Source organism: Pollachius pollachius (assembly GCF_949987615.1).
Source record: "Pollachius pollachius genome assembly, chromosome: 13".
NCBI classification, from domain to species: domain Eukaryota; kingdom Metazoa; phylum Chordata; class Actinopteri; order Gadiformes; family Gadidae; genus Pollachius; species Pollachius pollachius.
Window position 1 is genome coordinate 2,404,684 of NC_136946.1, and position 15,391 is coordinate 2,420,074.

A 15,391-nucleotide genomic window follows, 5' to 3' on the forward strand; every position below is an offset into this window, starting at 1 on the left:
ATAAAGGATATTATATATATTATATTCCAGCTGACCTTTCTAATGTTAATATTTGTAGTCATGGTGGAAGTGTCTTCACCTCCTCCTGGGACAGCCACCTCCTTCTCCGATGTCACAGGTGACCACACCTCCTCATACTGCACCTCCTCATACTGCACCTCCTCAAACCACACCTCCTCAAACTACACCTCCTCACACTACACCTCCTCAACTACACCTCCTCAAACTACACCTCCTCAAACTGCACCTCCTCAAACTGCACCTCCTCACACTACACCTCCTCAAACTACACCTCCTCAAACTGCACCTCCTCAAACTACACCTCCTCAAACTACACCTCCTCAAACTACACCTCCTCAAACTGCACCTCCTCATACTACACCTCCTCAAACTACACCTCCTCAAACGGCACCTCCTCAAACTGCTGCTCCTCAAACTACACCTCCTCAAACTACACCTCCTCAAACTGCACCTCCTCAAACTACACCTCCTCAAACTGCACCTCCTCAAACTACACCTCCTCAAACTACACCTCCTCAAACTACACCTCCTCAAACTACACCTCCTCACACTACACCTCCTCACACTACACCTCCTCACACTACACCTCCTCAAACTACACCTCCTCAAACTCCACCTCCTCATACTACACCTCCTCAAACTGCACCTCCTCAAACTACACCTCCTCAAATGTCCGCTCCATCACTCCGAACTCCAGGGGATGGGAGACTAAATTTTTCTTTTTGCTAAGTACAACTTACTTCATAATTATAATAATAAATGCATATGTCTTAATAAAGGCTGATCTTTATTATATATATATATATATATATATATATATATATATATATATATATATATATATATATATATATATATATACAATTCTGATATAATCCTGATATAATTTATTTATATATTTTCATGTATATTAAATGTAACATTGCCCCCGTGTGTTTAAAACGGGCTCTGCAGTCACAACACCGGAGGGTTGACTCCGCCCCCTCCTCCCCTTGCTCGTTATTCGCTATATTAACGAAGAACAGAATTTCCTGATATAAATATAATATATATATCATGAGATGATGTATCATGTATGTACATTTTTACTGTTGTTATGTTTGCAGGAGGAACGGAGTCGCCGGCAGTCGACCGCTTATCCCACACCCTCTCAGGTGTGTCATTTTGTGTGTCTGCATTCATGTTTGTGTATAGATGTGTGTTTGTTTGCGTAGGCGCGTGTGTTGCTGAACTGACCTGCTACCATGACAACCATCTCACCGTCTGTATGCTCCCCAGCCTCACTCCTCCCTGCTGACACGGTTACCATGGCAACCGCTATGACCACGCACACAGGTGTTCTTCTGTTTCCATAGAAACTGAATATGAATATACTATAATACTATTATTATACTTTATGATGAAATTATAAAGTTGATCCATACACTAAAACAAAGTGTGTATTTTAATGAAATGTGTGTCTGTGTGTGCATGCGTGTGCACATGCGTCCGTGTTTGTGTGTGTGTGTGTGTGTGTGTGTGTGTGTGTGTTACAGATCAACAAACAGCCACTCAGCAGATGCAGACGGCTGGTAAGTTTCATGGCCGTTTCTGCCACTTTAGGTCAGGTTAGTCTAGTGGTCCTAGACCCTACCTCCTACCACCTAGACCCCTACCTCCTAGAACCTACCTCCTGGACCCCTAACTCCTAGACCCCTACCTCCTACCTACTAGACCCCTACCTCCTAGATGTTTGATGTGTTTGAGGGGACGGAGGTGGTTGAGGTGATGACAGTGATGGAGGTGACTGAGGTGTTTGAGGTGAAGGAGGTGGTTGAGGTGATGACAGTGATGGAGGTGACGGAGGTGTTTGAGGGGACGGAGGTGGTTGAGGTGACGGAGGTGGTTGAGGTGATGACAGTGATGGAGGTGACGGAGGTGTTTGAGGGGACGGAGGTGGTTGAGGTGACGGAGGTGGTTGAGGTGATGACAGTGATGGAGGTGACGGAGGTGTTTGAGGGGCGGAGGTACCGGGGTGTCTGAAGCAGGTGATTAAGATGTCTCGTTCTCCTCTCTTGGTCCATCTTGTTCCCTCCAGCTTCAGCCGCTGAACGGCTCCACCCACCTGGTCCGGGTACTCAGGGTAGGTGCGCTACGTCAGCTCTGGTCCGCTACGTCAGCTCTGGTCCGCTACATAACTCTTTTATACTAGAGTTAATAGAGTATGTAAATGAGTATAAAGACGTCTCTATACTATAATACATGGTATATAACATAACATATAGCATAACATATATAATAGTTCTATAGTATAACCACGTCGCTATACTATTTAATAGATGGTATAGAACATATATATGAGTTATATAGTATAACTACGTCTCTATACTATAATACACGTTGTATATAAAATCTATATAATAGTTCTATAGTATACGTCTCTATACTATAATACATGTTGTATATAACATCTATATAAGTTACATAGTATACGTCTCTATACTATAATACATGGTATATAACATCTATATAAAAGTTCTATAGTATACGTCTTTATACTATAATACATGGTATATAACTTCTTACAGTTCTATATTATACGTCTCTATACTATAATACAGGGTGTATAACATCTATATAACAGTTCTACAGCATACGTCTCTATACTATAATACATGGTATATAACATCTTACAGTTCTATATTATACGTCTCTATACTATAATACAGGGTGTATAACATCTATATAACAGTTCTACAGCATACGTCTCTATACTATAATACATGGTATATAACATCTTACAGTTCTATATTATACGTCTCTATACTATAATACAGGGTGCATAACATCTATATTACAGTTCTATATTATACGTCTATATTATAATACAGGGTGTATAACATCTATATAACAGTTCTATAGTATACGTCTCTATACTATAATATATGGTGTATAACATCTATATAACAGTTCTACAGTATACATCTCTATACTATAATACATGGTGTAAAACATCTATATAACAGTTCTATAGTATACGTCTCTATACTATAATACAGGGTGTATAACATCTATATAACAGTTCTATAGTATTCCTCTCTATACTATAATACAGGGTGTATAACATCTATATAAGTTCTATAGTATACCTCTCTATACTATGATACAGGGTGTATAACATCTTTATAACAGTTCTATATTATACGTCTCTATACTATAATACAGGGTGTATAACATCTATATAACAGTTCTATAGTATACCTCTCTATACTATAATACAGGGTGTATAACATCTTCATAACAGTGCTATAACATGACGCCGTCTCCCAGGTGCAGAAGATGTGGAACTGGAGGATTCCTGCTGACTTCCACATGAAGCCGCGGGTTCGATTCCTCCGCTACAGGTTCCAGTGCGCCGACGAGACGTCCTGGCAGAAGAGGTCCGAGCCCCCCCACTAGCAATAGGCCCCGCCCACTAGCGCTAGGCTCCACCCCTAACGCCACGCCCGTCCATGTCTGACTGAGTTGTCGTTGTTTAGTCAGGTTGTGTTTAAAGTATCAATAAAGATTTGTCTATTTGAAAAATCTGTTTCCTGGTCACGGGTCGACTTTGTAGCAAAGAAGAAGAACGACAAGGAGTCGATGCAAAACACAACTTTATTTAAAACACAGCCGGCGGCCCTGCAGCCCTGTTGTCATGGGAACAGTCGGCTGACTGGACCGACAGGTTGCCATGGGAACAGTCGGCTGACTGGACCGACAGGTTGCCATGGGAACAGTCGGCTGACTGGACCGACAGGTTGCCATGGGAACAGTCGGCTGATTAACAGCCCAAAACCCCTTGCCCACTGCATCCGTCCGTTGTTGACGGAGCCGACGGACCCAACGGAACGGATGGATCCACAATGCATTGCGGCCTAGCCCCATTCGCAGTCAATGGGATCCGTCAACGGATGGATGCAGTGGGCAAGAGGGGTAACAGTCTGTCCGTCCATCAGTCTGTCTGAAAGTCGGTCTGTCTGAGATTGTATACACGGTGTGTGACCTCTGACTTCTAGGGTCTCCAGCCTCGAGTCGATACGTTAAAAATAGATCCAGATTCTGTCTTCCTTTTGTCATTTGTTTTTACAAACTATTGAAATAAATAGATCATGGCGGTAGAGATTCCATGCTCTGCTATGTACATCATATTCACTGAGGCCCTAAGAGAACAACACACACAGCAGGGGCTCCAACGCAAAACGAAACACAAAACACACAAGAAATCAACACAGAGAAAAAGATCAACCACCGCACACATGATGTCAGTAGAGGGACACTACTGTAGATTATCATAGACTACTGTAGACTCTACTGTATACTGTATTGAAGACTGTTGTAGACTCTACTGTATACTGTACTGAAGACTACTGTAGACTGTACTGTAGTCTGTCATAGACTCTACTGTAGACTGTCATTGACTACTGTAGAATCTACTGTAGACTGTCAGACTACTGTAGAATCTACTGTAGACTGTACTGTAGTCTGTCATAGACTCTACTGTAGACTGTCATTGACTACTGTAGAATCTACTGTAGACTGTACTGTAGTCTGTCATAGACTCTACTGTAGACTGTCATTGACTACTGTAGAATCTACTGTAGACTGTCAGACTACTGTAGAATCTACTGTAGACTGTACTGTAGTCTGTCATAGACTCTACTGTAGACTGTCATTGACTACTGTAGAATCTACTGTAGACTGTACTGTAGTCTGTCATAGACTCTACTGTAGACTGTCATTGACTACTGTAGAATCTACTGTAGACTGTCATTGACTACTGTAGAATCTACTGTAGACTGTACTATAGACTGTCATATACTGTACTGTAGACTGTCATAGACTACTGTAGAACCTACTGTAGACTGTCATAATTCTGAGATGGTGGTTACAAGAAGTTGGGATGCGGGGAGGAGTAGGTGGTTGTCGTGGTTACAGGAAGTTGGGATGCTGGGTGGAGGAGTAGGTGGTTGTCGTGGTTACATGAAGTTGGGATGCTGGGTGGAGGAGGAGGAGGTTGTCGTGGTTACAGGAAGTTGGGATGCTGGGTGGAGGAGGAGGTGGTTGTCGTGGAGACGGGGGGATGTTCCTCTGGGAGGGGCGGGCTGTAGAAGGAATCCTCCTGGAGCTGCAGCAGAGAGGGCAGGTCGGCCACGCCCCCCACACAGCCCATTGGCTCAGGCATCAAGATGGGCGTGGTGCTGTACTGCACCAGCTGCTTCCCTGGACCAATGAGAGATGACCTTCATGTCACATGACAATCATGAGTAGACAGACAGACAGACAGACAGACAGACAGACAGAGGTTACCTTCAGAGGCCGAGTGCCCGTCTGTCTCTCTTGGAGTCTCAGGAGACAGCAGCTGGAAGAGAGCCTCAGTTAGGACACGCCTTCTAGGGCCGTGTGTGTGTGTGTGTGTGTGTGTGTGTGTACTCACAGTGTCCAAACTGTCGAGGTCAAAATCTGCACAGGCCGATCCAGGGGAGCTGAAGAACTACACACAATACACACAGTCACACACAGGTACACACAGTTACCCACAATACACACACAGGTACACATGGTTACCAACAATACACACAGTTACCAACAATACACACAATACACACACAGGTACACACAGTTACCAACAATACACACAGTTACACACAATACACACACAGGTACACACGGTTAACCACAATAAACACAGTTACACACTGTTGCCATGCATGGTTGACTCCGTCCGTTTGGTGTGTGTGTGTGTGTGTGTGTGTGTGTGTGTGTGTGTGTGTGTGTCGCATCGTTGTAAATCGCTTTGGAAAAAAGCATCTGCTATAGGCCCTCAATGAGGAGGAGTCAAGGATAGAGGAGGAGTCAAGGATAGAGGAGGAGTCAAGGATAGAGGAGTCAAGGATAGAGGAGGAGTCAAGGATAGAGGAGGAGTCAAAGATAGAGTTTAGTTAGAGGAGGAGTCAAGGATAGAGTAGGAGTCTAGGATAGAGGAGGAGTCAAGGATAGAGGAGGAGTCAAGGTTAGAGGAGGAGTCAAGGATAGAGGAGTCAAGGATAGAGGAGGCGTCAAGGTTAGAGGAGGAGTCAAGGATAGAGGAGGAGGAGTCAAGGATAGAAGAGGAGTCAAGGATAGAGGAGGAGTCAAGGATAGAGGAGTCAAGGATAGAGGAGGAGTCAAGGATAGAGGAGGAGTCAAGGATAGAGTTTAGGTTAGAGGAGGAGTCAAGGATAGAGGAGGAGTCAAGGATAGAGGAGGAGTCAAGGATAGAGGAGGAGTCTAGGATAGAGGAGGAGTCAAGGATAGAGGAGGAGTCAAGGATAGAGGAGTCAAGGATAGAGGAGGAGGAGTCAAGGATAGAAGAGGAGTCAAGGATAGAGGAGGAGTCAAGGATAGAGGAGTCAAGGATAGAGGAGGAGTCAAGGATAGAGGAGGAGTCAAGGATAGAGGAGGAGCCAAGGATAGAGTTTAGGTTAGAGGAGGAGTCAAGGATAGAGGAGGAGTCAAGGATAGAGGAGGAGTCAAGGATAGAGGAGGAGTCTAGGATAGAGGAGGAGTCAAGGATAGAGGAGGAGTCAAGGATAGAGGAGTCAAGGATAGAGGAGGAGTCAAGGATAGAGGAGGAGTCAAGGATAGAGGAGTTTAGGTTAGAGGAGGAGTCTAGGATAGAGGAGGAGTCAAGGATAGAGGAGGAGTCTAGGATAGAGGAGGAGGAGTTTAGGTTAGAGGAGGAGTCACCTCTAAAAGGGGGAGGGGTCTAAATTAGAGGAGGAGTCACCTCTAAAAGGGGGAGGGGTCTAAATTAGAGGAGGAGTCACCTCAAACAGGGGGAGGGGTCAAAATTAGAGGAGGAGTCACCTCTAAAAGGGGGAGAGGTCTAAATTAGAGGAGGAGTAACCTCAAACAGGGGGAGGGGTCTAGGTTAGAGGAGGAGTCACCTCAAACAAGGGGAGGAGTCTAGGTTAGAGGAGGAGGAGTCACCTCTAACAGGGGGAGGGGTGTAGTTTAGAGGAGGAGTCACCTCTAACAGGGGGAGGGGTCTAGTTTAGAGGAGGAGTCACCTCAAACAGGGGGAGTGGTCTAGGTTAGAGGAGGAGGAGTCACCTCAAACAGGGGGAGGAGTCTAGGTTAGAGGAGGAGGAGTCACCTCAAACAGGGGGTGGAGTTTAGGTTAGAGGAGGAGGAGTCACCTCAAACAGGGGGAGGGGTCTAGGTCAGAGGAGGAGGAGTCACCTCAAACAGGGGGAGGAGTCTAGGTTAGAGGAGGAGTCACCTCAAACAGGGGGAGGGGTCTAGGATAGAGGAGGAGGAGTCACCTCAAACAAGGGGAGGAGTCTAGGTTAGAGAAGGAGGAGTCACCTCTAACAGGGGGAGGGGTCTAGTTTAGAGGAGGAGTCACCTCTAACAGGGGGAGGGGTTTAGTTTAGAGGAGGAGTCACCTCAAACAGGGGGAGGGGTCTAGTTTAGAGGAGGAGTCACCTCAAACAGGGGGGAGGGGTCTAGGTTAGAGGAGGAGGAGTCACCTCAAACAGGGGGGAGGGGTCTAGGTTAGAGGAGGAGTAGTCACCTCAAACAGGGGGAGGGGTCTAGGTTAGAGGAGGAGGAGTCACCTCAAACAGGGGGAGGAGTCTAGGTTAGAGGAGGAGGAGTCACCTCAAACAGGGGGTGGAGTTTAGGTTAGAGGAGGAGGAGACACCTGAAACAGGGGGAGGGGTCTAGGTTAGAGGAGGAGGAGTCACCTCAAACAGGGGGAGGAGACTAGGTTAGAGGAGGAGTCACCTTAAACAGGGGGAGGGGTCTAGGTTAGAGGAGGAGGAGTCACCTCAAACAGGGGGAGGGGTCTAGTTTAGAGGAGGAGTCACCTCTAACAGGGGGAGGGGTTTAGTTTAGAGGAGGAGTCACCTCAAACAGGGGGGAGGGGTCTAGTTTAGAGGAGGAGTCACCTCAAACAGGGGGGAGGGGTCTAGGTTAGAGGAGGAGGAGTCACCTCAAACAGGGGGGAGGGGTCTAGGTTAGAGGAGGAGGAGTCACCTCAAACAGGGGGGAGGAGTCTATGTTGATGTTCTGGCCATTCAGGAGGTGATGGAGATTCTCCAGACTGCTGTCAATGTCCTCCAGGTGCTCAGAGAGCTCTGACCTGCAATACAGAGCACTACAACATGGTTAATACTAACTAATAGATACTACAATACTATATATACTACAATACTACCTCTGGCCTGCAATACAGAGCACTACAACATGGTTAATCCTAACTAATAGATACTACAATACTATATATACTACAATACTACCTCTGGCCTGCAATACAGAGCACTACAACATGGTTAATACTAACTAATATATACTACAATACTATATATACTACAATACTACCTCTGGCCTGCAATACAGAGCACTACAACATGGTTAATACTAACTAATAGATACTACAATACTATATATACTACAATACTACCTCCCACCTGCAATACAGAGCATTAGAACATGGTTAATACTAACTAATATATACTACAATATTATATATACTGCAATACTACCTCTGACCTACAATACAGAGCACTACAACATGGTTAATACTAACTAATACTACAATACTATATATACTGAAATACTTCCTCTGACCTGACATATTAATATACATTACAATATTACCATATATTTATATATACTACAATATGACTTCTGACCTGCTATACAGACCACTACACATGGTAAATATATACATTTACTACTGTACAGTACATATTTTTTATTACTACTAGTTAATACTACTAATACAGTGCTCATTGTTTAATAATAGTAACTTATAGGACTAGTACAGAACTTATTGATTAATAGTACTAGTACATTACTTATTGGTTAAGACTAGTGATAAATAGTACTAGAACAGTACTTATTGGTTATACCTGTCTAGACAGGCCACACTCAGACACCTCTCCTCTGGGGGGGAAGGTCTGGGGGCGTGGTCAGGAAGTCTGGGGGCGTGGTCAGGATGTCTGGGGGCGTGGTCAGGAAGCTGTGGTTGTGTGTTGGCGTCTACAGCTGTGGAGGAGGAGCCTAATTCCATACTGGGACTGGCTGTAAAACACAGATATACAGATTAACAGATTTAGAGACAGATTAAGAAATGCATTAACATATTAAGAGACAGATTAACAGATGGATTAACATATTAAAAGACTAAATTACATGTATTCACAGTTTAAGAGTTGGATTAATAGATGTATTGACTGATTAACATATGTATTAACAGATTAATAGATGTATTATCAGATTAAGAGTTGGATTAACAGATGTATTAACCGATTAACATATGTATTAAGAGATTAACAGATGTATTAACAGATTAAGAGTTCGATTAACAGGAGGATTAACAGATAAAGACATGAAATAACCGATTAAAAGATGGACTAACGGATAAGGAAACCGATTTACAGATTTAGATATAACAGATTTATTATAGTCTTGCAACAGACTATGGGAGGGAGAATTTGATATAATGATGAGAAATATTTATGAAATAAGAAATATGCCCCAGCTTTAAGATGCCCATTAAAAACAGACACACTTACGGAGGAAGTGATAGATTAACAGAATTTGAGCTAACGAATGAAAGGGAAGTAAACACAACTCTACCCGATAGCCGATTGGCTGCTGAGTGGCTGGCTCCTTCGTTGTCCATTAGGATGGAGTTAAAGAAGGTGGTGGGTGAAAGGGGCGTGTCCTTCAGATCTGGGCTGGATGGCTCCTCCTTCACTAGGATGACTGGGCTGTCGCTACGGTAACAGAACATCGTCTTCTCTTAGGATATATGGTATACGTGTTCTCATTGCTTCACGTTGTACTGAGAGGTTCATCACTAGTGACCTCAGTTGCACTGAGAGGTTCATCACTAGTGACCTCAGTTGCACTGAGAGGTTCATCACTAGTGACCTCAGTTGCACTGAGAGGTCATCACTAGTGATCAACGCTGCATTAAGAGGTTCATCACTAGAGATCACAGCTGCACTGAGAGGTCATCACTAGTGATCAACGCTGCATTAAGAGGTTCATCACTAGAGATCACAGCTGCACTGAGAGGTGTATCACTAGTGATCACATCTGCATTAAGAGGTTCATCACTAGTGATCACATCTGCATTAAGAGGTTCATCACTAGTGATCACAGCTGTACTGAGAGGTGTATCACTAGTGATCACATCTGCATTAAGAGGTTCATCACTAGTGATCACATCTGCATTAAGAGGTTCATCACTAGTGATCACGGCTGCAATAAGAGGTTCATCACTAGTGATCACATCTGCACTGAGAGGTCATCACAAGTGATCACATTTGCACATCACTAGTGCTGATGACCTCACTCTTGAGGCCACATTATTAAATAAACAGGTAGTCATCATGCTGATGTATTGATACTCACGGTGCATCTATCCAATCACTGCTGAGCTCCGTGGAGGTGGGCGTGACCAACTCTGTGATGTCAGAGATGATGGGGCCGGAAGTCACCGAGCCGGCCGGAGCCTACACACACACACACACACACACACGCACACACACACGCACACACACACACACAATAATATAGTGTTGAAATGTCTGCGACAGATAGACAGACAGACAGACAGACAGACAGACAGACAGACAGACTTACCGATATAGCGGGGGTGGCTTGCAGGGGTTCTAAGGAGTACTGTCGACTATATTTGGGTATGGAGTGGGTGGAGCTTGAGTCACTCAGCATCAGAGGACTGTTGAGAGAAGAGATGACATCACACGAGAACCTCATGACATCACACGAGAACCTCATGACATCACACGAGAACCTCATGACATCACACGAGAACCTCATGACATCACACGAGAACCTCATGACATCACACGAGAACCTCATGACATCACATGAGATCCTCATGACATCACAAGAGAACCTCATGACATCACACGAGAGCCTCATGACATCACACGAGAACCTCATGACATCACACGAGATCCTCATGACATCAAACGAGAACCTGATGACATCACACGGGAACCTCATGACATCACACAAGGACCTCATGACATCACACGAGAACCTCATGACATCACCTCTATACCTCTATATCTAGTATTATAGTATCATTATATATTTCATATTATAGCAGTTATATATATATGTTGTAGTATAATATATAAAGTAAGTCCTTACAGTTTCCTCTTCATTCCAATAACTCTGTTCGGCTGGACGAGAGACACTAGAAACTGGATCAGCTGGAGAGAGAGACACCCAGTTAACACACAGACACAGAGACAGTGAGGGAGAGAGAGTACTGTGTAGAGTGATAGTACTCTGTAGTGCTGTGTATAGTACAAGTACTCTGTAGTACTAGTACTGTGTAGTACTATGGCGCGTTTCCCCCGGAGGGTGCGGCGCGGGTCGCGTTTCCACCGCCAAAAGTGGGCGTGGCCCGGACTGAGCCATACCCGTCTCGCTGTACTCCTCCGTTGGGGTACTGAGACGCCTGAAAGGGGGCCGGCCAGTTCGAGCTACACACGCCCTCCGTTGATTGGTCGACAGGATCGCACTTCCATGCGACAGGGGGATAATAAACAAACAAGCGTAGTACTCGCGATGTATCTCTGGACAACGGCGAAAGCTGTGTTTATTGAAAAAAATGTTGCGCAAATGTTTGCCGTCCTTCTTGGACGTCGTACATTGTTGCTCTTTGGTTATTGCGTTCTTCTTCTTCCTTGGGTTTATTAGCAGGCTACACTGTGTGGGGCTGCTATGAGGTCACGATGCTCACGTAGCTGCCGCGGCTATCGCCATCCGGCTTAAACCCCGCCCGACCGTAAGGGTACCGTCGGCGGTGGAAACGCGATACCGCACCCTCGCTACTGGGCTGAGGCGTGCTGGGTCCGAAGCGTACCCGCCGGTGGGGAAAGGGGAATAGTACTGTGTATTTCTAGTACTGTGGAGTTCTAGTACTGTATAGTACTACTGTGTGTAGTACTAGTACTGTGTAGAGGACGGTACCTTGTTGACGACCTTCTGCTGCTGGGCGTGTTTCTGTCTCAGAGTGGCGACCTCTCTCCACAACGCCTCGTTCTCACTGCACGCACACACACACACACAAACACACACATTATAAACACGTTATACACACACAAACATTATATACACACACAAACATAACACATTATGTACACACACCAAAACAATTATATACACAAACGCACTCATTACAACACGTTATACACACCAACAATATGCATTATACACATACACACACATTATACAGACACACACAATATACACACACACATTGGCCACCACAGTGTAATACAACAATCTTTTAAACATAGAAGACATACAGACGGCCAGACAGACAGACAGACAAACAGACAGACAGACAGACAGACAGAGGACACAGACAGACAGACACTCAGACGGTAGACACAGACAGACAGACAGACAGACAGACATACTGCTTCATGGTGGTGATCTTGGAGTCGATGTTCTCCTGCTTTCCCTTCATCAGCTGCATGTCGTTGAGGATCTTGGAGACCTCCTCGGGGTACACCTTCCCCTCCTCCTGCTTCCCAGAGGACACCTGTGGACACGCCCTTATACGGTCAACTGGGGACACGCCCTTATACGGTCAACTGGAGCAACCGCCCTTATACGGTCAACTGGGGACACGCCCTTATACGGTCAACTGGAGCAACCGCCCTTATAGGGTCAACTGGGGACACACCCTTATACGGTCAATTGGAGCAACCGCCCTTATACGGTCAACTGGAGGACACGGCCTTATACGGTCAACTGGGGACACGCCCTTATACGGTCAACTGGAGCAACCGCCCTTATACGGTCAACTGGAGGACACGCCCTTATACGGTCAACTGGAGCACCGTTTACATTTAGACTCACACCCGTTCATTCACACACGACGGCGGGGTCAGCCACGCAGGGCGACAGCCCGCTCGTCAGGAGCAGTCAGGTTAAGGCGTCTCGCTCAGGGACACCTCGGCACTCAGCAAGGAGGAGCCGGGGATCGAACCCGCAACCTTCTGGTTACCAGCCAACCCGCTCTACCTCCTGAGCCACTGCCGCCCACCCACATGCCCTTATATGGTCCCCTGGCGCACGCCCCTATATGGAGCACCTGCCCTTATATAGGGTGGAGGAGGACTTACAGGCGGGACCTTGCGCTTGATGTGGTCCAGCAGCTGCTGCTGTCCTCGGCTGAAGAAGGGATGCTGGAACTCTGTGTCCTCCTTCTCTGGCTTCAGCAGTCCGCCGTGCTCCATGTGCACCACCTTCCTAAACCCGTCTGATCACATGACACACATGTTAGGATCACATGACGCATGTGAGGATGACATGAGGCATGTGAGAATCAAGTTACGCATGTTAGGTTCACATGACACATGTTAGGATCCCATGACACATGTTAGGATCCCATGACACACATGTTAAGATCACATGACACACATGTTAAGATCACATGACACACATGTTAGGATAACATGACACATGTTAGGTTCACATGACACGTTAGGATCCCATGACACACACGTTAAGATCACATGACACACATGTTAGGATAACATGACACTTGGGAGGATCACATGACAAAAATGTTAAGATCACGCGACACACATGTTAGGATCACATGACAAAATGTGGGATGACATGACACACATTTTAGGAACACATGACACACAATGTTAGGATAACATGACACACAATGTTAGGATAACATGACACTTGTGAGGATCACATGACAATTTTAGGATCACATGACACATAATGTAAGGATCACATGACACACGTTATGTGTCAACCCTCAACTGTTATATCATTATTTGAAAGCATATTGCTGTCATTTGCACAGCATTTCTGCACTCACAATTTTTCCACTACGACACTTTACACTTTATAACCTATTATCACTGTTTTGTTTTTTCTTATTACCTTCTTTCTTTATTTATTATAGTGGCGCTGCTTCTTACTTTTATTTTATCTATTTGTATTTACTTTGTCATCATGTTGTATTGCTGCTGCTAGGTTGAGGAACCAAGCCTAAGAATTAACTCTTGTTCACGACAAGATGTAATCAAATAAACTCTGAATCTGAATATGAACATAAGGATCCACACACATATAGACACGCACTGAGGAGACCAACACACATGTTAGGATCACATGACATGCAGACACACACTTAGGAGATCAAAAACACAGACACACAATACTCACACATGTTGAGCTGGCGGATGAAGCTGGCCATGTTGTTGTGTTTGAAGAACTTTGGCAGAACGTCCTTCGAGAAGCGGGCGTGTTCCAACACATGGAAGCTGCTGCCGCTCTGACACACACACACACACACACACACACACATTATAAACGTTATAATTAGTCTGATAATAAACTAGTTTAGAAGCCTGGTAATTAGTGATGTTGCAGTCATGTTTTGGTCATGTTGTAGTCATGTTATAGTCATGTTGTAGTCATATTTTAGTCATGCTTAAGTAGTGTTTTAGCCATGTTTTAGTCATGTTTTAGTCATGTTGTAGTAATGTTGTGGTCAGGTTATAGCAACATTAGTCATGTTGTAGCCATGTTATATTGTCATTATAGTCATGTTGTAGTCCTGTTATAGTAACATTATAGTCATTTTGTAGTCATGTTATATTGACATAATAGTCATGTTGTAGTCATGTTATAGTCATGTAGTCATTTGTAGTCATGTTATAGTTCTGTTGTAGTGACGTTATAGTGATGTTGTAGTCATGTTATGGTGAAGTTATAGAAACGTTATAGTGATGTTGGACATGTTATAGTGATGTTATAGTGACGTTATAGTCATGTGATAGTCCTGTTATACTAACTGGGCTCCAGCAGATCAGCTCGTCGGTGTCGGGGTCTTCCACCAGCATCCAGAGTTTGGTGAGGAAGGCAGGGACGTTGGGGTTAGGGTTAGAGACGCCTGGTGGTCCTCCTCCCCCTCCTCCTGGTCCTCCGTGGAGATCCATCATCACAGATCCACTAAACTAAGCTTCAAACCCCGACTCTACAGAGAGTTAGGCGGCTTAAGTTTGAACTACGTAAAAAAAACTCGTTAACGTGGCGATCAAAGCAACTGAAACCCCCAAACTAAACGGAGAGGATCGTCTTCTCTCAGTAGACGTTATGGATAGGAGAGGATGCGACCACTGCAGACCAAACTAAAGCTTTAGGAGAAGAAACGACAGCGAAAGAACAAACTATGAAGTGCGTAGTGGAGCGTCGCTTCTCGATGACGTCGACGTCTCAAAAAAAATATATTTATTAATCTAAATCTAAATATTTTTAAAACCTCACAACAATTAAT

The 15,391-nt window shown here is 44.8% G+C and overlaps 1 protein-coding gene across 3 annotated transcripts; it reads right to left on the minus strand.

Annotated features, from left to right (window-relative positions):
• Positions 1-3,650: 3,650 nt before the first annotated feature.
• On the minus strand, positions 3,651-15,290 carry LOC307084535 (heat shock factor protein 1-like). 3 transcript variants are annotated; one of them, XR_013812322.1, is made up of 15 exons: positions 14,910-15,290; positions 14,278-14,386; positions 13,212-13,348; positions 12,501-12,625; positions 12,049-12,124; positions 11,221-11,282; positions 10,684-10,780; positions 10,453-10,553; positions 9,670-9,809; positions 8,940-9,111; positions 8,062-8,182; positions 5,477-5,533; positions 5,350-5,401; positions 4,558-5,262; positions 3,651-4,493 (listed from the first exon to the last, which is right to left on the minus strand). XR_013812322.1 is itself a non-coding variant. In XM_079748956.1 (14 exons), exons 1-14 carry the CDS (start codon positions 15,054-15,056, stop codon positions 5,066-5,068), a joined length of 1,578 nt encoding a protein of 525 aa, XP_079605082.1. In that variant the 5' UTR covers positions 15,057-15,290; the 3' UTR covers positions 3,651-5,065. The 3 variants fall into 3 exon arrangements, 2 of the variants coding, with proteins under 2 accessions (XP_079605082.1, XP_079605081.1); XM_079748956.1 differs by having other exon boundaries at positions 3,651-5,262; positions 8,062-8,167; XM_079748955.1 differs by having other exon boundaries at positions 3,651-5,262.
• Between the last annotated feature and the right edge of the window lie 101 nt (positions 15,291-15,391).

Coding starts and splice junctions, on each gene's coding strand:
- LOC307084535 (XM_079748955.1), bottom strand. CDS start 15,056: ATGATGGATCTCCACGGAGGACCAGGAGGAGGGGGAGGAGGACCACCA. Junction 5,402..5,476: donor ACCTCGACAGTTTGGACACT/GTGAGTACACAC, acceptor GCTCTCTTCCAG/CTGCTGTCTCCTGAGACTCC. Junction 5,263..5,349: donor CGGGCACTCGGCCTCTGAAG/GTAACCTCTGTC, acceptor TCATTGGTCCAG/GGAAGCAGCTGGTGCAGTAC.